Source organism: Trifolium pratense, linkage group LG3 (assembly GCF_020283565.1).
Source record: "Trifolium pratense cultivar HEN17-A07 linkage group LG3, ARS_RC_1.1, whole genome shotgun sequence".
NCBI lineage: Eukaryota > Viridiplantae > Streptophyta > Magnoliopsida > Fabales > Fabaceae > Trifolium > Trifolium pratense.
The window spans coordinates 4,609,370-4,630,926 of NC_060061.1; the positions used below are offsets into that span (position 1 = coordinate 4,609,370).

The 21,557-nt window shown below is 33.2% G+C and overlaps 3 protein-coding genes and 1 pseudogene across 3 annotated transcripts; all 4 read right to left on the reverse strand.

The window, feature by feature from the left end:
- Window positions 1–26: 26 nt before the first annotated feature.
- On the reverse strand, window positions 27–3,149 carry LOC123915516 (U3 small nucleolar ribonucleoprotein protein IMP3-like). Its single transcript, XM_045966669.1, has 5 exons — window positions 3,006–3,149; window positions 2,687–2,829; window positions 2,478–2,585; window positions 1,740–1,814; window positions 27–418 (listed from the first exon to the last, which is right to left on the reverse strand). Exons 2-5 carry the CDS (start codon window positions 2,818–2,820, stop codon window positions 187–189), a joined length of 549 nt encoding a protein of 182 aa, XP_045822625.1. The 5' UTR covers window positions 2,821–2,829; window positions 3,006–3,149; the 3' UTR covers window positions 27–186.
- Window positions 3,150–3,907: 758 nt separating this feature from the next.
- On the reverse strand, window positions 3,908–6,232 carry LOC123915515 (senescence/dehydration-associated protein At4g35985, chloroplastic-like). Its single transcript, XM_045966668.1, has 5 exons — window positions 5,493–6,232; window positions 5,110–5,240; window positions 4,808–4,974; window positions 4,590–4,674; window positions 3,908–4,275 (listed from the first exon to the last, which is right to left on the reverse strand). The coding sequence occupies exons 1-5, from the start codon at window positions 6,069–6,071 to the stop codon at window positions 4,107–4,109; spliced, it is 1,131 nt and encodes a 376-aa protein (XP_045822624.1). The 5' UTR covers window positions 6,072–6,232; the 3' UTR covers window positions 3,908–4,106.
- Window positions 6,233–6,431: 199 nt separating this feature from the next.
- On the reverse strand, window positions 6,432–13,395 carry LOC123915514 (annotated as a pseudogene).
- A 4,966-nt stretch (window positions 13,396–18,361) lies between these two features.
- LOC123915518 (uncharacterized tRNA/rRNA methyltransferase slr0955) lies at window positions 18,362–20,692 on the reverse strand. The gene has a single exon (XM_045966670.1). It carries the CDS (start codon window positions 20,430–20,432, stop codon window positions 18,660–18,662), a length of 1,773 nt encoding a protein of 590 aa, XP_045822626.1. The 5' UTR covers window positions 20,433–20,692; the 3' UTR covers window positions 18,362–18,659.
- Window positions 20,693–21,557: the final 865 nt, after the last annotated feature.

Genomic DNA, 21,557 nt, shown 5'->3' on the forward strand with positions numbered 1-21,557 from the left:
TAAAGTCTCTTTACGCCCTAAAGAAAGGCCAAACACAACCTACATCCAAGTTTCTTTACGCCCTAAAGAACAGAACCATACAAATTTAAAAATTCATCCACTAAAAATTTAAAAATTCGGATAGTCTTAGAGTTCATCCATGTCCACAACAAAATATTTGTTCAATGGTAAAGCAAAACAGGCCAATTAATTCAATAAATCATAGTCATCCAACTTGTCATTGTACTGAAGCACCTTTCTCTTGATCTTTGATGAATCCACCCACGTAATGAAGTCTTCCATGTTTCTAGTAACAAGGAAAGCTGGATCTGTAATTGTATCTGGACCAACTCGAACATGCCCCTGCTCAATATACGTTACAGCTTCCTTCAAATGCTCAGCAAATTTCATTTTCACCAAAACAGTTGAAAGCCTCCGTCTGCACAGTGAACATAATTTGGAGCAAATTAGGACAATGTAAAGCAAAATCTGGTACATAAAAATCAATTAATTTTTGTAACTTATTGCATAATGCTGGCATGACGAGAGATTAGAGGTCAGAACTCAGAATCAATTACCAGTGTGTCAACTTGATTAACTTGAAAGTCACAGTTTTCGGAAGAAAAAAAATAACACTGAATTGCAATATTTAGTGGTCAATCTATTCACTCATGTATGAGTAAAAAAAAACTATTAACTCATGTACTAAATTTAGTTATTTACAATCACATGGCAGCCTTGGCCATACTTACTCCAATATATATCTATTTTCATGCGACTCAAATAGTTAACTTGCCTAGCTTCAAAACAATAGAACAATATATATCTAGTTTTCTTGAGTTTAAGTGACAAACTTTGCTCTTAAAATTAGACCACTAGAACATTCATGCACTTATTATGCAAAATGTTAAAGCTACTTCAACTGTATTAAAACACCAGACGTAAACATCTGAAATTAACATGGACAGGGAATAATAATATTCCCAAAATTCCTAGACTCTGTCGTCCATTCCTAGACTGTTCTCATCCCAAATTGAAGGCCTGAAAGGTTCATTGGATACTTCACCCAAGTCCATAGCAATACATGCTTTCAGGCTTCCTAGATTTTGTTTATTGCTTGCCCCATTTGACTAGCATGGCTTCACTTTTTTGACCACTAAAAAATTAGACAAATAGGTTCATTTACACAATAATTCATGGCTTAACTATACATTTGGTCCCTTACGTTTATTTTAGGTTTCAATTTGGTCCCTTACGTTTAAAAAGTATCAATTTGGTCCCTTACGTTTATTTTAGGTTTCAAGTTAGTTCTTTCCGTCAATTTTGTCACATGTGGCAGTCAATTTGCATATGTGGACTGACACGTGGCACTTGAACATGCTGACACGTGTACTGTTCAAACGGTGTTAGTGAAAAAACTAACGGAAAGGACTAACTTGAAACCTAAAATAAACGTAAGGGACCAAATTGATACTTTTTAAACGTAAGGGACCAAATTGAAACCTAAAATAAACGTAAGGGACCAAATGTATAGTTAAGCCATAATTCAATCAGCTAAAGTTCTGATTCCAAACCCTCTGGAATTCCATAACTATTTTGCTTAAGGTGTCTAAGTCTCTTACCACTCGAATCAACCTATCTGAAATCTATCGTTATTTTTTCATATGAATATGCATTCTATGATTCTATTTAGCAAACAAATAAAGTTGATAACTAAAATTTCATTTAAAGCATTAAAAGCAACAATGTCTTATTTTTACCTGCAGAAGGACGACACAGTTAAGCGTTCACATTGTGTGATGCTTTGCCTGGTTGGAATCACACCCATGTTGTAACTGTCAAAAAAATATAAAAGAAAGAATGAAACAATTACATGCAAGTAGCAAACATTTATTTTTATCTTCCTTGTTTCAAATTAATACTAATAACTACCAAGAAGAAACAAAAAGAAAGAGGTCACCAAAATAGGACAATTACCCTATTTGAAATGTCTATTTCTTGGCCAGGCTGCTTTACTTACCTCACGGCAGAATTCCGGATTACTAGGGCCCCCCTCTTCCCCTAATAACCAGAGGGTTAACACCAAAAAAAAGAAAGAAATGGAAGGTCTAACTTATCCTTCTAGGAATGAAGCTACAACTATCCTAGACTAATTTGTAACTTATACTATAACAAATCTCTGGTCATCATCATGATGAGAGAACCAAAAAGCCATTACAATCAATTCACCAATTTTCTTTATATTTCATCTTCTCAGTTGTATTTCCAGCTTTTCTCAAATGGTTACAAAAACTGCCCCATAATTTGCAGCTATATTAGAAATTGAATCTAACAATACCCAAATTCATAGCATCTAATCCAATTTAATTTTAAGAAAATAAATAGATGAACCACAGATACATTTGGGAAATCTTGGAACAACACTAAATAATAAAATTCTGTCACAAGGAAAAATGGAAAACATGAATAAATATGATATATGAGTGATATGAACTCACAGTTTTTCCAAAAGCTTATCGGTCATATCAACTCGAAAAGGATCTTTGGGGTCCATCTGTTTCACTTCACTTACTAACTTCTGAACCATCCGGCATAGACTTGCATATCTGTTCATATTCACACAATGACAAAGGAATAAGCTAAAAACAAACAAAAGTAAAACTTGGGAAAATAAATATGAAATGAAGAACATAAACAATGATAATACTTTTTGTAATCATCCCGTCCGGTAATATGGTATCGTCGCATAACCATGGCCTCTCTGTGATTCCCTTCTCTCTTCCATACCAAAAAATTCACCTTCTTCAAAAGCTTAGCCTCATGAAACTTTAACTTCCTCATTGTTATTCACTGTCATCAAAATTCATTCTTGTTAGATATATATACTACAGCTTGCTTATTAAGGTCAAACTATTTAAGCCCTTATTGGATAAATAGCTTAATTAAGCTTTTGTTATCATATAAGTGCTTATGCATAAGTTAAGCTGATAGCGAAGGGAAAGGGAAAAGTGAGAAAAGGAAGGCACCTTAGAGGGACGTCGGTGGATGAACGTAGACGGTGACCGGTAGACGGCGCTGAAGCTTAGTTAGGGTTACGGACGGAGTGCTTTGATTTTGTAAGTAGGTTAGAGGAGCGATAAAAAGAGAGTTTAGAAGGAAAAAAACTAAAATAAAATAAATTATGAAAAGACTTACAGTATTAAAATTGTTTACCATCACTTTTGCATCAAATTCATAAATAGTGTTAAAAATTATAATTTTTTTTTATAAATAATAAATCTAGGTTATATTTAAATTTTTCTTTATCGACAGTAACTTATATTTAGATTAGAACTTGTTTGATTGAATCAACATCAACAAATTGCTTGAATCTTATAAGACTAGACTTGAAATGTGTTTGTAAAATAAGTATTTTTTTAGTGAATAAGTCGGGTTTATAATAATGAGTTAGTCCAATATAAAACAGTAGGAAAATATTCATGCATGTTGTAAGGGTAATGTTTAACAATCTAGTGTATATGTTTTTTTATGTAAAATTTGAGTTCAATATATTAAAAATTCACAATAACACCAGAATTATCTTTAAAGTACATGAATACGCAATCCTTTTAACGTTGTGGCTTAAATTTTCTAAGGGAAAAAAATTTATAAGTAGTAATATTCTTCGTTTTACAAGGCGGTTTTGTGATGATGAATTCGATTCAATATGAAAACGGCGCACATTCTCACATATCAATGCTTGATGACTTTGACTTAATGCAATTGAAATAAATAAATGGCTGAAATTCCATGGTAGAATTTTTTACAAGATATGATTTATTAAGTGAGAAGGAGTGCATTCTTTATCTTAATTTCTTCATCTCATCTTATTTGTTCTAGTTTTCCATAGGCTGTGACTTTTCTGCCAAATGTAAATGATCCATTTTCATGTGTACCACATGAATTGATTTCCATCGAATGTTTTTAAATTTGGATTCAACTTCTGTAGCATCCTTCTAAAGCTAAAGCTTAGGGGACTTACCAATTCTTACAAGGTGAAAGCTTGAAATTGAAGTGAATACAATAAGTACTAATTAATTCCACCACTTTTGTTTTGAAAAACAAGTAGAAAACAACTTGATTGGAATTTAATATTTAAAGCTTGTATTTTTGACAGCATTTTTCAGTACACCCTTGGTAGTTGAAGAAGCTGGATTAATGGCCTTTCTTATCTTAAAAACATTCCAAGCAGTGTTAGCAGCATGTCCTGCAGTTGCAAACACATGTTCGGTAGCTTCCCCAGCATTTTCCCCAAACCTATTGTTGACAAAGTATAATATGAATGGATTTAAATGTTAAATAATATATACTGATAAAGAAGCCATATTTTGTTAGCAACAACTGTCTAAGAGCTTATTTACATTGATTTATTTAAACTTATTTACTGACATAGTGACATAAACATTTATGAGATGGTATAAGAGAACATATGAAAACAGCGTATGACATGTCCCTAAGTTGTTTTCAGCTTATTTCCACAAACATGAGATAGTTTATAAAAACAATTTGAATTTATTTTATCTTTGGTTATAGAAATAGGTCATACATTCTGGATTGAGTCCGGTCTTTACCTGTTAGAGACCATTCTGGATGCGGCTTTGGAGGTGGCAGAAAGAGTTTGTTTTTCAGCAGCTTCAGCTGCATCAAGAACTTTGTCTGCAGAATCACAAGAGAAATGGAAAAAATCATGATTTTGCAGTTGCTTATTTGAAAGAAAGAACTCAGAATAACAATATTGAACATAAATAAAGGGTGCTATCACAGAATATATTGACTTGGTTTTACTTACTGACTGCATCAAGGGAAGCCAACAACACCTCACCAGGTAACATCCTTAGGAATGCCTTTCCTGGTTGGGATTTAACCAAAGGAGCCATCACTGTTTCACTAACTATGCCAACACCACTAAGCAATGATTTGCTTAACTTTTCTGTCATCTTGGACAACTTCCTCACACTACATTGCATTTCGCAAACACAAGAAAATTATCAGTAACACATAACCATCATTCACTTGTGTACTCTACTAAGTATATTGTGGTATATATGTGTAATGTATGCACTTCAATAGTTCAATGTCATTTTTGTATACCGTTTAAGGTTTTTATTGATCTTGTTCTTCTTTGAGGCACTGGAATTCTTGTTGCTCATTCTTTCCCTGGCCATACCACCATTTTTCTCATCTGCGTGACTATTTAGGATCGTTTCTCCTCCTTTTTGAACCTGATTATTTCGGCATCCCCCAAAAGTTCTTAGTTTACTACTAAATGAAATTTTAGTTCACATAGGTTTTTAGTTGTCTTTCTGTTTTCACTTATTTATCAGTCTTTCTTTTCACAGTTTCAAAGACACATTGTAAGCATTTTGTAGCCTCGGGAAATTACAATGTACTTTCATGTTTCTTAAAACAAGATGTGAAAAGCAAAAAGAAAAAAAAAACTAAGCCCTATTTATATTCTGACAGTAAAACAAAACCTTGTTGGTGTAAGCATTGCTGCAGATGAAGATACCCTTTACAATCTGACCAGTCCCTTCTGCAATAAGCTTGGACAGAAAGTGATTGTAATCTTCAACCTTCGGCGCAAACTCCTTCCAATCAAGATCATTCTTGTTACTCAACTTTAAGCCAGAAAAACAAGAGTGCTCTTTCAAAAAAGAATCAAGCAAACCCAAACTTCCATAACTATCTTCTGAAAAGGTTAAGCCATAGCTAAGAGGCTCTCCGTCTTTCACAGCCAGCGAAAACAGGTAATGGAAAGCATCTAGCTTCACTACAGGCTCATCTTTAGTCAAAGGCCATTGGAGATCCTCTCCTACTTTTATAACTGTAGCAAGAGGCACATTTTCCTCCAAGGTATTGATGACCATGAAATGGCCTTGATCTAATTCAAAAGCTTCTCCTACATCCATCAGATGAACTTTACATCCTGGTATTTGTATCAGAACCTCTTGCTTGATATTATTGGGTCCTGTATATTCTTCAACGGAACTACTTCTGGGTATGGCGGCTTCCATGGGTGGATTAGCTGTGGAGCCATGGAAGTAGCACCCCATATGACTGCTTTGCTGTTGTTGAATTCTCTTTGTTGAATGTGGGTGTGAAAATTTCAATGCAGAACTGGAGATAAAGGTAAAGACCAAAAGCAAGTTTTTGTTACTATGGATTCTTTTGTTCTTTGCTTTATTATGTTCCTAGTTAATGGTGTTAAGTTGATATCACTTTCGGTGGAATCTATTATAAAAGAAAATAAAATAAAAACAAGAACTTTTTGAAAAATGTGTAATAATAGTCATAGTATATTACAACTTGCATTGAGCCCAGTGTGTGAAATCAAAGACTTTAATTGTTTGCATTGTACTATTTTGTTTAAATTTCATGTATGCACTGTCCTAATTAATGTGTGTGAGTAGAAATCATTCAGGTCTAAATTTCACGTTTTTTTATTAACAATTGTTCTGATTTGTGAGTGATTCGTTTTGATCCTTGAGTAAGGAAGCGCTATAATTTTATAATGTGAATCACTACCTGTTTATAAACTTTGCAATTTTTGCGTACAGTGTTTGCATAAACTATATCACACAACTGTTACAATTACAAAATGAAGCCATGGGAAGGCTTGCACCAAAAAATAATATGGATTGAATGGTAATGAAAAAATGGAACTAAGATTCCTACCAGAATCTAAAACAATCAATCAAGAATGCACCAAACAATAAATGAGATCAATTTGATCTACCAACACCCATGCTTCCAAAGTGAGGGAAAGAGACATAATTTTACAGCTGCATGGAGCTCTCTCCTAGTTATCAAACTTTTTGGGTTGATGCCATTGTGCCAGACTTCTGGACAAAGAACTGAGGAATGAACCTCTGGCAGGCATCCCTTTCTTTCCGTATAAATGTTTCCCTCCCAAGTCTGTGAAAACTGGCCTCATATCCTTGCTTCTTTCAGTTCTTTCAATCTGCAGATTATACATTCAAATACTTTTTGGTTGAGAAAACAGCTGTAAAAGAAATCAAGTCAGAGATTACATCAAGCCTTGACCAACATACCTTGACAATTTTGCCATCTTTTAAATAGTACCAAATACCAGACCAATTGATAGATTGAGAAAAATGCGACTTAATCGCAGACAGAGGGTATAGAAAGTTGTCCACCAGCAATGCAACGAACACCTGCTCAAAAAAATAATTAATTTCTACCTTTAGCAACTAGTAATCAAGCACATTTCACTCCCTGGTGGCATAACATTTTTATCTACATTTCCATATATGTTTCTCCATTACATATTTACACAAGTCCGTGCATTATTTACACTTAACCTAGAAGCTCAACATGTTTATGTCAACCCTTGTTGTGGTAGGTATCTCGTGTGCAACCTATATCACTTCATGCTTGCCAAGTTTGGTTCAATTTAATTCTGCCATGAATATGTTTTTTCCCCTACAAATATTGGGATTTCCACTTTTAGTCCCTGCTTAATTTTGCCCTTCATTGGTCTCTAACATTTACAACATCGTGTTTGTTTTAGTCTCTACCGTCAATCTTTATTTCTTTGACTCTTTTATGTCTAACAAAAATACACATCATTGTTGCCATACAGAATTAACAATGGCAAGTGGACTCCAACTCGTTTTCATCTTCTTTCTCACTGACCCAACACCATAATAGGGAGTTGGCGGGGTGAAGAGTAAGAAGGCTAAGGAGAGGGGAGACTTGAATTAGTTATGTGGTGAGCTGGTGTCCTTTCCGCTGTACACATTGCATTATTAATTCTACGTTTATAAGATAAGGTGTATTTTCATTAGCAACGTCATTGCCAGATAATCTAAAAAGTTATAGGGGCTAAAAGTTGTTTTTGAAAATGTCAGAAAATTTTGCAGCAGATAAAAGTGGAAAACCCCATATTTGCAGGGACTAAAAATATATTTACGCATTAATCATATCATGAACATTTAGGATATTTAAGCCTTAATCATATTATGAACATTTAGGATATATGGAATCATAAAAGCACTACATTATTCACCTTGGATCACCATTATTACCTCCACAACAAAGGTATACTAGGTGATAAAGATTTACTCAAAAGGATTCAGTTGACAATACCAAAGAAGAAATATACAATACATTACATAGGATAAATATTATTAAAATCTAGTCACATAAAATACAAACAAGAAAAAATACTTACAAGACACCAATTATAGGTAGCGAGAGAAAGTTGTGGTGCCTCTGGAGACAGCATGTTGCATAGTTGAACTTCTATACGTGTCAAGTTCCACATTGAAAGAAGTTCCACAAGAGTGCATATGGCTAGGAAATTCACCAGTGGTAACCCTGGGAAAAGGCACGCGTCAAGATGAAAGAAATGAAAATGTAAGTTTAATGGATATATTTGTCTCAGTATTTCACCTCTTTTTTTTCATTTTCACAAACCCTGTATATTCTTTTAGATCATGGAGATGCAACTTGTAACAATGGGGAAGATAGAGTTATTTGGATTTAAATTTCATTGGTGATAATTGCATTATTGAAACAAATAAACCATGCCATATATTACAGACAGAACTGATTTGTCTGTTTTATTCTAACATCCCACAAAGTGGTCAGAAGGTAATAAGATAAACATAATTAAAATTACACAGTACTTATTTACAAATTTTATATAACACAAATTCCACACTAGTTCTATTCCTGAATGTAAGAAACCCACATCAATTTACAATATATACGTAGCTTGAGAGCATAATCATGAATAGTGCAATATAGCTTTTAACACTGCAACTAAGTTGAACAATAACCCTTATTCAGAATAAAAAATCAGAACCCTTCCAAATGTTCACATGAATCAACACTAGCAACATACCTAAAAAGGAAAAGTAGTGTGCTCACCAGCAGAAGTATAGGTCACTTCTTCAAGTGAGACTCCCTTACTATAAAATCTAAATGCTGCTGCAAGATGAATCGCTGCCATAAAGAATGGTGCTACGAATCCCCATGACAAATAGCAATGAACACCAAACAATGCACGGTTCATAACCCAGTTAATGTTTGTTGTATATGACTCCAAAACGAATGTTTGTTTCCTCAAGTAATTCCAGTATCTACACGTTTTTAAAAACTAAATCATCAAATATGAAAGGAAACTTTATTTTTCAGATGAGTAATTATCACAAACCTTCCGAAATTAAGATCACTAGCAAGGGGGTGAGGAAAGACAGCAACTGGGGAGAAGTAATAAGTCTTTTATGAGCCCCTGCAAAAGACAGCATTATAGTAATTGTTAGGAACCCAAGAAATAGAAAAGAATAGGACAGAAATCTCTCATCCAAAGATCACAAATATCAAACACAGAAATTTTTATTAAATGAAGAATTGCATATTAAACAAGGTCTGGATCATTCCTTTGAATAAAGAGTTTAATGAATAAAATATTACTCAAGAAAATTCCACAAAACATAAGTGTTGTGCAAATTGCAGATGAATAGGTATTAAAAAAACTAGAAGAAAATGCTCTTATGAATTATAATTGTGGAATCTCTATAAAGAATCAGTATTTACGGGATCGATCATCAAGTGATCATTTTTTCAATGGTTGATACAGATAGAGCATTTTAAACTTCATATGGGAAAAATGCTAATTACATCAAGAATTTGATAAGAGAAATAAAGATGTACCAGCTATGGCTGCAAGAGTCATATCATCAGAATATCCACCATCTTTAAGTCCTGAGACAACACTATAACGGTCTTGCCTAAAGTCGTCGGCATGCATCTGGAGAAAAACTAACATGTAAAATTAGGCTTTTCTTTAAAGCGGCAATTTTTTTAAAATCAATTAAGAAAAGGCTAAAGCTACTTGCCATCATACAGCCTCCCCACAAAAAGAATGTTCTTCCACCGGTGGCAAATCCCATCGAGCAAGGCTGTATAATAAAAGGAAAAGGATTAGGGAAAAAAGGCGTTAAATAATGTAATTAAATATCGACATATTGTGTGACAGGAGGACACAGGTTCAAATTGTTGTGGAATCAGCCTCTTTCAAATGCAAGGTAAGGCGTGTAATACAACCATGATGAGTCCAACCCTTTTAAATAATGATACATTATCAAAAGCCTAAATGAAGATTGCCTAATTACTATTGTGACTTAATTCAAATTCAATTAGCTAATCTTCATTCTAATACTTTATTTCAAAACAACTAGGAAATAAAAAAGAAAACCATCTCATACACAGATGTGTGCTGCGGAGATTGGAGAACAAATAGATAGAGGTAGTTGGGTACCATATGATATTCATAGATGCAGTAACTCCCTAAACTTCCGGATGGCAAATCAAGAGGGTACCCAGTTTGAATAAATATCTGTGAAGCATGAAAACAGTTAAAACAACAAAAAAAATTCAGATAAATAGATTATAACTATTCTCCTTAAACACCTGAAAATATAAAAAGAAACAAAATTTAAGTAATACCTCGGGGTTCTTTTCCATCTCACGAGTTAGCGCTCCAATTGATCCGGGATGTATCCTAACATCGTCATCCAAAAATAATACATACTTACTGTCTTTGTGCATTTTCTCCACCCCAACCTGCCAAGGTGCCAATAGTCCAATATTATGTAATACTAGTTTAGTTAGCGAGAATCTAACAAGGACAGTCTACCAGCCTAACAAATCAATAAGAATATAAATGACCGAAGCAAAATTGTGTCATCAAAATGTAAAAAAGTTAAAACAGGTCTGTCATGCATGTATTGAACTAGCAAATGTTACGCTAGGAAGTGAAATTATGTCTAACCATTAGTCAATGAAACAACTAAGATCATCGCCATTTTCAACATAGATTTAAATTGACTTTAAATAAATGTAGGGAACTAGTCAATAAAGCTGTACTTTGTATTTAACAGAATCAAAATACGTCAGTAAAATTCCATACCAATTGATTGTGAATTTTTTGACTACAAGTTGTTGATAAACCAGCTACAATAACCTTAGCATCAACATCATCCTGCATATATCAAACATTTATCCAATTTAGTCAGACACTGACAAGATTAGAATATGTACACAAGAAAGCAATAAATTCATGCAAGGACTCAGAAGGAACAGAATCAAGCTTTGAAACAGAATTTTCACTGGTTCCGGCGGGGTAATGAGGTATAGAAACCAAACTGAAATGAGTTTAAGGTTGCAGAACATAATAGCAAATAATTTATCCATGTATGTGTAAATGGGGGAAATGTGGACTTATGTATACCTCAAATTCTGATATTAGACGTGATATAGCATGGTAAGCAGGGTCGTCTGTGCTTTCTACCACAAAAAGAAATTCCAGAGGACCGCCGTAAAGAGACGTTATCTGCATTTATAAATTAATAAATAGAATAGAAAAACAAAAACAAAACCGTAAGTAAAATTTCCTATTAAAAGGAGATGCTCAGACCAAAAAGAAACAGTAGAAATTATGGTTAACAAAATGAACCCCAGGTATTAGCTTAAATAGATGTTCAAAATTACAGCCAATTATTGTTTACAATGCAGCAAAAATGAATAATCAACAGTAGGTCCAAAATAAAAAAACAAATCATACAATTTGAAGTTTAGGAAAATGAAAGAGAAAGTATATGGAATACATAAATACACATAAGATTAAATTAGATTTAAAATTTCCAGGTCATAATGCACTACTCGTGGAAGAACCAATAAGGCAGGCACCACAGGTAAACCAAAAGAAAAACAGAAACAACAGCAAATAAGTTACAGAGGAATGTGGCATGAGTTTTTACCTGACTCCTCCAGTTGTGGAGATTGTGTTCCCCAAACCCTTTCAGGGGCATAACTACTGTTACTCTTGGAAGATTGACCTGATAGGAGTGCTCAAGCTCATTAACGTCGTGACAAAGGAAAGATAAACTATTTCCATTCTTCATAGCATCCTTCATTTGTTTTATCTCTCTGTTCCTGTAAGGGGAGAAATGCAGTATTTGTCAGATGTGACATGAAAGTGTTTCCGGAGCCTATGACATTATTGAGTAATGAGTACCTAACATAAGAAGCAAGAGCCCACCCAAGAGCAAGTAATAAGCAAATCAAACATCCCTGCAGAGCAAACATAACATTCAGGTTTAAGGTTATATATCATTATATTTCTCTAAAGCAAAGATTTGAAGGAAACATATGTTAGCTTCAATCAAACTGCAAGATCTATATCATGTTTATTTAACACTGCCACTAACATACCAAGCATGTATTGTAATACTAGAGATTCCATTAGCTTCTTAAGTAATTCCATTTCATTCAATAATCATGCAATTTCACGATTTCAATTTGATATTCAACTCATCCAGTAATGTAGAACTTCCTATCCCTACAATGTTTCTTGTGTTGCAAGTATATATTCTATATATGAATTAAATCCTAGACCCTAGTACAATAAATCTCACTAACAAGGATTATGGATGTCAAATCTATGAACATGACAGATGGTAAGCAAAGCAACCCCAAGCTGATACACCTCAAGTCCTCAACTATAAAAGTTGGGGTATAAAATCAGTTAAAAAGTTCCCTAGTAGAAAATAGGGATCAATATAGGCACTATAGCATAGCGGAATTTGAACTAATCACTATTGTTCCAGAATACATTATTCGATACAAAATATTGTCAAATATTGTCAATATATGTACTTTGTAACAACCCTAAGTTGTTAAACTAAAAGCACAATTGTAAATTGCCTATCCAATAACTTCACTAGTGTAGCACCAAGTACCCCCTTTTACTACTTGATTCAGAAAACAAATCCCAATTATGTCACCACTTTGTCAACTTTTCCCCTCCAAAAACCCTTTGTAACAAAAAAAAAACAATGATTACAATGTAGTTTATTTGTGAATGAACTTTAAGAATGAATGAATGAACTAAAAAGTAAGGTTAAATAATTATGATTATAATTGAAGTGAATATATATATATATAAATAAATAAGAAAGTGAAAGAAGAGTAGTGAATTTTGAAGAAAAACAAAAGAGTACTACTACTACTAGTGATAGTAATTTGATTGAAGAATTGAGAAGAAATAGCATGAAATTGAAACCTGGATCTGAATGTAAACGGCAAAAGGAGTACAAAAGATTCTGCTGAGAGAGAAGAGGAACGTATCAAGTGAAACCATTTTTGTTAAACCTATTCCTCTTTCTCTCTTCTTGTCTCTATTTTTTATATGAAACGTTTCTTCTTTCACTCTCTCTCTGAGAATTCAGAGCAGCGGCATTGAGGAGTGAGACAGACAGAAAGAAGCTGGCTGGCAAGAGAGAGAAACCAACCGAACAACAGCGGTAAGGTAAGTATGTAATGTAACGCTTCTGCACCAAAACTTTTTTTCCGTTTTAAATTTATTATTATCATTTATAATCATATCATATCATCATAATAATAATAGTATTTCTCAATTCTCTCCAAAAATATTAATATTCCAAATTCTTCCTTCTACCAAAAATAATATAATAATCTTCTCAATTCAGTCTTTACCAAAAAAAAATAAAAAATTCTCAATTCAGTAGTACATTTTTTTCTTTTTTACCACCAGATCGGATCAACTTATATGGTTCAAATATCAGTTTTGACATTAAATGATTTCAGCCTTCTCATTATTGTAGTTGTAGGGATCGAATTGTGATTCTCTCTGCCAAGTTCATTCTCAATCATGGCTAAACCAATATATGATTGGTCGTTAGACCTCGCATTTTCTTTAAAAGTTTAGTGGATTGATTTAGTGGTAAAAAAGAATTTTTATGATAAATTTTTTTAAAAAAAGGCACTGAACGGTGTGCTTCTTGTTATGATACAATACAATAAATTAAAAACTTAAAGATATGTTTGTTATTTAAAAAATTTGATGCATTTAGTCTTTAGTTTGAATATAAAGAGATGCTTTATTCAGTTTTAATTTATTTTGATACTAGACCGCGTTCAGTAAAAAAAAATAAAAATATGTAACATGTGATTTTCTTATCTCAAATTTAAAACTTATAATTAAGTTGAAAGATATTTCTTACATAAAAAATAAAAAAGAAAGAGAGAGATTTCTTACCATTTTATATAAGTGCTTTTGAGTTGTAACATATTATTTGGTTCAGTTTTCTTAAAAATTAAAATTCAGTATGATTAAATGCATTTTGAAAAAGTCACCGGGTTGTTTCAAAAAAAATATCATTAGGTTTGATCTAGTGATAAGAGATTTGTGTAGTATGTTAGAGGTTTTAAGTTCGATTTTCAACTCCAATATAAAAAATAAAATAAATAAAAGAATATTTTAAAACAAATTGATTCATTCAATTTTTGCTGGCATAATACATGTTTATATTATTATTATTTTTACTAAAAAGACAATATTTATTTATTTATTAAATTGACAGAGTATATTGATATAATACATTTTTAAAATTGATTAAAACAAAAAGAATAAATTAATTTCCAAACAAATTCATAATATTCATGTTAATAATATAAAACGACAAATTACATAAACATACACATTTATATTTATATTAAGCAAAGTAGTTTTATTTTATGGTAGCCAAATAATATGTTACAAGCTCCTTTTTCTTATTAAAATTATGTTACAAGATTTTTCTTTTAGAAATAGCTAGCCATTTTTCACTAATCAAAACCGACCCACCAAAGCAAAGCTCCCTCCCACGTACCAAACTATATTCGATTCGATGATCCAACTAAGTTTATTTTTTCATTGAAGAATTTGATAGGAATATTCTACAATATGTCTCATTTTCTTTTAATTATATGATTACATTACCTGTATGTTTAACGACTAAGATTGATTCCTTTCCCTTTCATAATAAAGCATCCCTTCCATACAAAAACTATTAATTTTGTTTTTGTTTTATATATGTTTATGTCGCTATATAGTATAGGAGTATATGATGATTATAAATGAAATTTTGAATTTTACAATTTCTTTATGGTTAAGTCAGCCGTTGGAATGGTGGTTGCTTGGTAGGAGAGAAGAACGACCAACATGCTTGCAAGGTGTCACGTGCTTATTCGCAATAATAACACAAGAAGGAGTAACATTCATGCTCATCCAACCAAAGATCGACAACACATAAACATCTTAAATCTTAAAATAAATAAACAGTGTAACAAAAATAGAAGGATTAAATGTGTGATGTGACTAATTCCTCTAAAGCATGTCATGTTATGTATGTCTATCAACACTTGTGTGTTTGTCAATTTTGGCTTCTCCTGCTTCTTCCGGAAACAATTCAAAATATTTGGAAACGGCAAATATATTAGGAGTATTAATAATAAACCGTCTCTGTATAAGATGAACCGAGGTCAGGAAAAACGGAATTATAAAATAATGGCGTCGTATATATGTGGAACATCAATAAAAAGCTAAAAACAGACATCACACTCATCAGTCTCCAGACCATCAAAGAAGACTATCAACCCGACCCAAAATGTTGCCACTAGCTAGACTCAAACTTCAGATCTCGAATCAAAAGTGATCGGCCCATCTAAATCCCAAAAGCAGCCTCGCGAGTCAAAAATTAATGGAGCAACAGTAGAATGAAACTTAGGCAGATAAGTCCTATCTCGTAGTCCGCCTCCAAACAGTCAACACCGACGCGGAAGCAATTCAAAATGTTATTATGCATTTATAGGTCTATAAATATTATTTTTTATAGGAAATTTTCATTTAGAAAAAAGAAAATTAACGGCACAGCTTATCAGCCAATCTTTCACTAATTATCGTAATCCCATTTTCTTCGCTCCAATCGCGAGCAAACCCCCTATTTTCTCCACCATGGCACAGCAGACATGTTTAATCATGGTAGTGATGCATATCAAATATATTACTAGCAACGACGGTTAAAAACAGAGTGCTTGGATAAATTATTAACCATAAGGAGTTATGTTTAAAAATGAATGGATATTGTATGTAGCTGAAAGAACTAATCATGATTGAAAAGGGAACATGCTTAAAATTGTTGATGTTTTGCAAGTGGAAGGAGACAACAAGGTTTGATGCTGGATGGAGTAAAGGGTTTGCAAGTTGTGAACTTTGCAAAAATGAAATATATAATTTTTTTACCACCTATCTATTTTGATGATTTCGTAAGTGGGATGCTTATTTTTTGTGCCACCTATTTGTAAATTTAATAAATAAGATAACAAACTCTTACAATTTGGAAGAGCAAATTAGTAATTTACTCTAAAAACAAATTAAACATTATCTATATTAAGAGATATACAATTTGAAATCTATCCATGTGTAACTGCCCCATTGTCATGCCAGCTATTGCTTTGGATATCCTAAATGGAATACCACTCATCATATGGCCCATTGCCAACATTATCTATGCCGTGACCGTGATTTGTAGCTTATGACAAGCAGAACAAATTTTCCAACCTACTAGTCTTATTCCTATATTCAAAGTTTTGCTACCATGTGAAGTTAAGAAATCAAATATATTCATATGTAAAAAAAAAAAAAAAGAGAAATGTCTATAAATTCTAGCTCAACTAGCTAAATAACGTTGAAATTGTTAAGCCTGACGTCATTATTGTGGTTTGAACCCCGGCTCTCTCTCTCACACACTTATGTGAGTTTATTATGATTCTGTCATTTTGTCTACGTACCCAAAAAAAAGTAAGGGAAAATTTTCAACAAAAAGATCGTATCTCAACTAAGTTGGCATCATAATTCTCTCTATCCTTTACCTATAGCTCATAAATATTAATTAATTAAATATATATTAATAAAAAGAATATATAACACCAACAAATAATTGATCACGACACGACACCATCCGATATAATTTAAAATATATTTGATCCACTTTGATTTTCTAATTACATCATCAAATCAAATTTGAATTTAAAATTATATTTGAATTTAAAATTATATTTGAATTTAAAATTATATTTGATCCACTTTTTTGTTTTTTTTTTCACATCACATGAGTTGGATTGATGATGGCAATTGCACAATGCTGCATGCACAAACACCAACCTCAACTCAATCGACGAAGATGAGAAATAACTAGAATCCTCTTGAAATTGTTTCAGGGCATGTTTAATTTGCAAAATGTATCTACTGCAAAAAACAGTAATAAACAACAAAGGATAAAGTTTAAAGTAAGATAAAATTGTCTCGTACAATGTTTAGTTAACAAAAGTTCTTTTTTAATATTTTAGACAATTTGCTCATAAGGAAAAAAATTATCTCATGGTTTAGTGGAAGTGAGGAACAATAATTTCAACTTTTGTCCAATTCTTTAACCTCCAGTTTGTCCAGTCCCGAAAACAGACTTAAAATCAGAAAGGGGGAAAAAAAGGGTTTAGTTAAAAAACACCATATTTCAAAATTCATTTGGGCCTCAATTTTATCAAGTGTAAACTCACCATGGGTGGCTTATGCTGTCCTGCTCAATACATGCAGAAGATGTATAAAATTTACTGTAAGAGTCAGAAATGAAAATCAGCAATGTAGCACTTATGATATCATCCCTTTACCTAAGGGTTGGGTAGCTCAACTGGTTTGAGTACTAATAGTCAATCCTAAGAGTTATAAGGAGTAAAGAAGTTAAAGGAACACACTTCAAGAAAAATACTAACAATAATTACTAAGTACTAACCTACAAACATCTGCTTATTAAAAATAAAATAAAAAAATTAACAGCCAATACTATAGTATCTATAAGTGACGACTTTCACAAATTGAGCACTGAATAGTATTCTATTCTATGTGGGAGTGTTTCTGGTCACACAATTCTCACAATGGAGTATGCAATGAATATAATCTTAAAAAGGATAAGGTGACCACAAAATAACAACTCCAACAATTGCAGCAACCAAGAACACCCTTGAAATTATTGATTATAGAAATTCAGAAAATCTATATCGAAGTTACATACCGTCTTCAGTTTTACTACATTTTGGGACAAAAACGAAATAAGCAATCAAATTTGGAAGTATCAACCTCCTCCAAAACTTCAAAATTTAAGCAGAAACAGGAAAAATGCAAGTGCTTGGATGTCGTAATAGCGTCAGAGGTATTTCCTTAAAGTTAGGATAATAAGCACACAAACACACGGCTAATCTCATGTTATATAGTGGCAAATGCCAAAATTCAGGACAAGAACGGGAACCAGCCATCTCATAAACTTCACCATATAGATTCATCAGTAAGTAACAAAATCAAAACTAAATAACAATAGAAAAGCAACGGCATCGGCCACTATAAATTTTCAAATGTTATTAACCTGGTTTGTATTGGAAAAAATAATCATATCTGAAACTTAAACCAATACACCTAGAATTAAAAATAATATAAATCCATAAACTAAGAGAACTTCAAATTGATAACTAAAATAAGCCTCAATTCTCAAATTTAGTTATTCTTTCTCTTTGGTTTGCATACTCCTGTTCAATAAATTGAATCATAAAGTTAAAATGCAGCCAAATTTGTGAACTAACTAATCCCATTCTATATAAGACCAACTTGCTGACATGATTGTAATAAGATTAATACCTGATCAAATGATAGAAAAAGAGAAACTACAAACAATGTATGAAACACTAAGAAAACAGACTAAATAAACTGAGGACTTGCAGTCTCACTCAGACAACCGTTTTGTCGCGTCTGGCAAAGAATCTACAGAACCTTTACCAATTAAGTGATGAAGAAGCACACCTGTCGCTACACTAACGTTTAAGCTTTCCACGGCCAAAAATGAAAGGAACTCTTTACCAGAGCTCTCGCCATTTAAACCGGTACTTTCACCTTCTACTTCACTAGTACTTAAGTCTAAAGGAATATTACCAACAATTTTAACCAACTGAGTACAAGATCTCTCCACCAAAGGCCTCAAACCAGTGCCCTCACTGCCCAAAACAAGAATAGTCGGCGGACCTGGTTCAATCTCATTCAAAGAAATAGCTTTGGAGGAGACAGAACCACCAAGAACTCGCCAACCATTTTCGGCGGAAGACACTAAGAATTGCATCATGTTCTTGCAATATCTAAGTTCCATTAATTCAAGTGCCCCTGCACTTGCTTTGCTCACAACACCACTTAATGGAGCTGAATTCTTTGCACATAAAACGATCCCAGTAGCTCCAAAAAAATATGAAGACCTAATAATTGCTCCTAAATTCTGAGGATCGGTAACCTCATCGAGAGCTACCCAAAGAGAACCCTTTCCTTCCTCCACTGAAACAGGTTCCAACTCCTGTATTCTCACCATCTCAAGTGGGGAAGCATCTAACACCAAACCTTGATGAGGTCGGTTATCGGCCACCATATTCAGATCGTGCTTTGATGCTTCTTTTACACTTAAATTGATTTTTTCAGCCATCTTTAGAACCCTCTCAAACCCTTTTTTGTCCTTCTTCTTCCTATTGTTGCTACTCAAATCCAACCCTTGTTGCACATACAATGCATAGAATTCCCTTCTTCCAGCTGAAAGTGAAGCCAAAACTGGACCAACCCCATAGATTCCTTCACCAACAATCTTCGGCAAAGTGGATTCACTAGCCTCTTTCCAAGTCTTTCTACCCCAATCCTCATTCCTATCCCATCTTCGAAATTCAGGCCTTTCCGGTCCACCTCTACCTCCAACCACCCCTTTGAACTTATTCTTTATGTTATCCCACCTTGGATCATCAACACCCTCCTCCATCTCATCCTCCATTTCATCATCAACTCTTTCTTCAACATTATCATCAAATTTATTATATCTGTCAGCGAGCGTGTTGCTAGCACTTCTATTATCATCAAATTTATCATATTTGTTAGAATATGTGTTGCTAGCTCTCCTCTTATCGTCGACTTTACCATATCGTTTAGAAAATGTGTTGCTAGCACTCCTCCTATCATCAAATTTATTATATTTTCTACCACTGTCGCTTCTACGGTCTCTCACATTATCACCAACCAATCCGTTCTTCCTTTCCTGTGATCTAGGCTTAAATTCTGAAACCGTTGGTAACTCTAACCTATCAACGGATTGTTCCCAAGAGGACTTAACATTCACCTTCTTCTTGGCCGAATCTTCCTGAACAGAGCTTCTAACATTGTTCCTTTTTGCTTTATGCACCAATTTACCTTCCTCGGTTTCACTTGTTTCTAGCCAAGGAAGTTGATTTTCGGCACTTGTTGCGGCACAGTAGCTTCTAGCAATTTGTAACATGAACCCATATGGATTCGGTGGTTTTCCAGTTTGAAAAGTTTGAAATTTATATCTGGGGTTGGTTAAGATTGGTTTTTTATGAGAAGAAAGTGGTGAAAATTGGGTTTTAATGGTGGAGAGTGAATTGAAGTATTTGGGGTGCGAAGATATTTTAGCTACGAGAGGAAATGCTTGAGCTTTTGAGATATTAGTATACATTGAGATAGGAGAAGAAGACTTCGAGACAGAGATAGAGTGAAAAAAATCTTATCTTGGTTTCATTATGTGAAATTAGGGCATCGTGCAGACTCCATAGACGGCGTGTAGTTATCGATTTTTCAGATGGAATGGAACCAGTATGGGAACTAAACAAACGACATCGTTTTGTTTCCTACTAGATTTTAATTTTTTTATTTTTATGGATTGAAAATTTTGCATTCAACTTTTTATTTTTATGAGTGAAATATTAAATATTTTTCCTAAAATTTCAAAATTCGTCAAACATCATCTTGAAATTTGAAAATAGGTAAATACTCCCTTAAAATTATAAAACGTCAATCAAATTATTTTATGCTCTATTTACTCCGTCTATTTTGACGAAGAAAATTGAGGAAGAGATGGATGAGACAAAAATTGATAAAAAGTATGATGTTGGTGATTGGTGTTTCTTGTTTGGTTCTGAATCTGATGACTCAAGTTGATCTATTGGGTGGTTAGAACATTTTGGTTCTGATTTTAAAAGCAATTATAAATGATCAATATGATTTTGGTGATGATAGTTTTTTTGTTTTGGTTCCTCGTTATTCACTTGTTTGCAAGGAGGTTGAAGACTCAAACAATGTGCTTTTGAAGACTCAAAATAGACCGAGTAAACGGAGCAAAGAGTAATTTGATTGATGTTTTACAATTTTATGAGGGTATTTGCATATTTTCAAATTTCAAGAGATATTTAACAAATTTTGAAATTTCACGGAGTATTTGATATTTCACTCATAAAATCAATGACTCATTTAAGGGCATGGTAGCATTTGACAGCTCACCCTCAGTCCCTCACAACACAGGAAACCAAATTAAGTGTGGTGAAGAGTAAGGATTGGATGCATTCAGCGACCAAGAATCATCTGGTCAAAATCAGACGACTCAATTCTTAATTTTTTTTTTTAAACTAAATGTATCCTCCATGTGCAATTATATACTCTAATGTCATTGAGGTAATTGACATCTATTTAAGTGATTGACCTCTACAACAAATGTTACTCCATACGCACTTGCAGTGCCAATGTCTAATATAAAATTATATGATTACATCTGAACCGTTACGGTAAAAAATTTACTGAATGCACC

Bases quoted from the DNA above. Each gene is read 5' to 3' on its own strand.
- LOC123915516 (XM_045966669.1), bottom strand. From the start codon at position 2,820: ATGAGGAAGTTAAAGTTTCATGAGGCTAAGCTTTTGAAGAAGGTGAAT. The intron at 2,586-2,686 runs GTATTATCATTG...GAATATGAACAG, and splicing joins GGACGGGATGATTACAAAAA to ATATGCAAGTCTATGCCGGA. The intron at 1,815-2,477 runs GTGAGTTCATAT...TTTTTTTGACAG, and splicing joins GATAAGCTTTTGGAAAAACT to TTACAACATGGGTGTGATTC.
- LOC123915518 (XM_045966670.1), bottom strand. From the start codon at position 20,432: ATGTATACTAATATCTCAAAAGCTCAAGCATTTCCTCTCGTAGCTAAA.
- LOC123915515 (XM_045966668.1), bottom strand. From the start codon at position 6,071: ATGGGGTGCTACTTCCATGGCTCCACAGCTAATCCACCCATGGAAGCC. The intron at 4,975-5,109 runs GTATACAAAAAT...AATGCAATGTAG, and splicing joins ATCAATAAAAACCTTAAACG to TGTGAGGAAGTTGTCCAAGA. The intron at 4,276-4,589 runs GTAAAGACCGGA...TGTCAACAATAG, and splicing joins TCCAGAATGGTCTCTAACAG to GTTTGGGGAAAATGCTGGGG.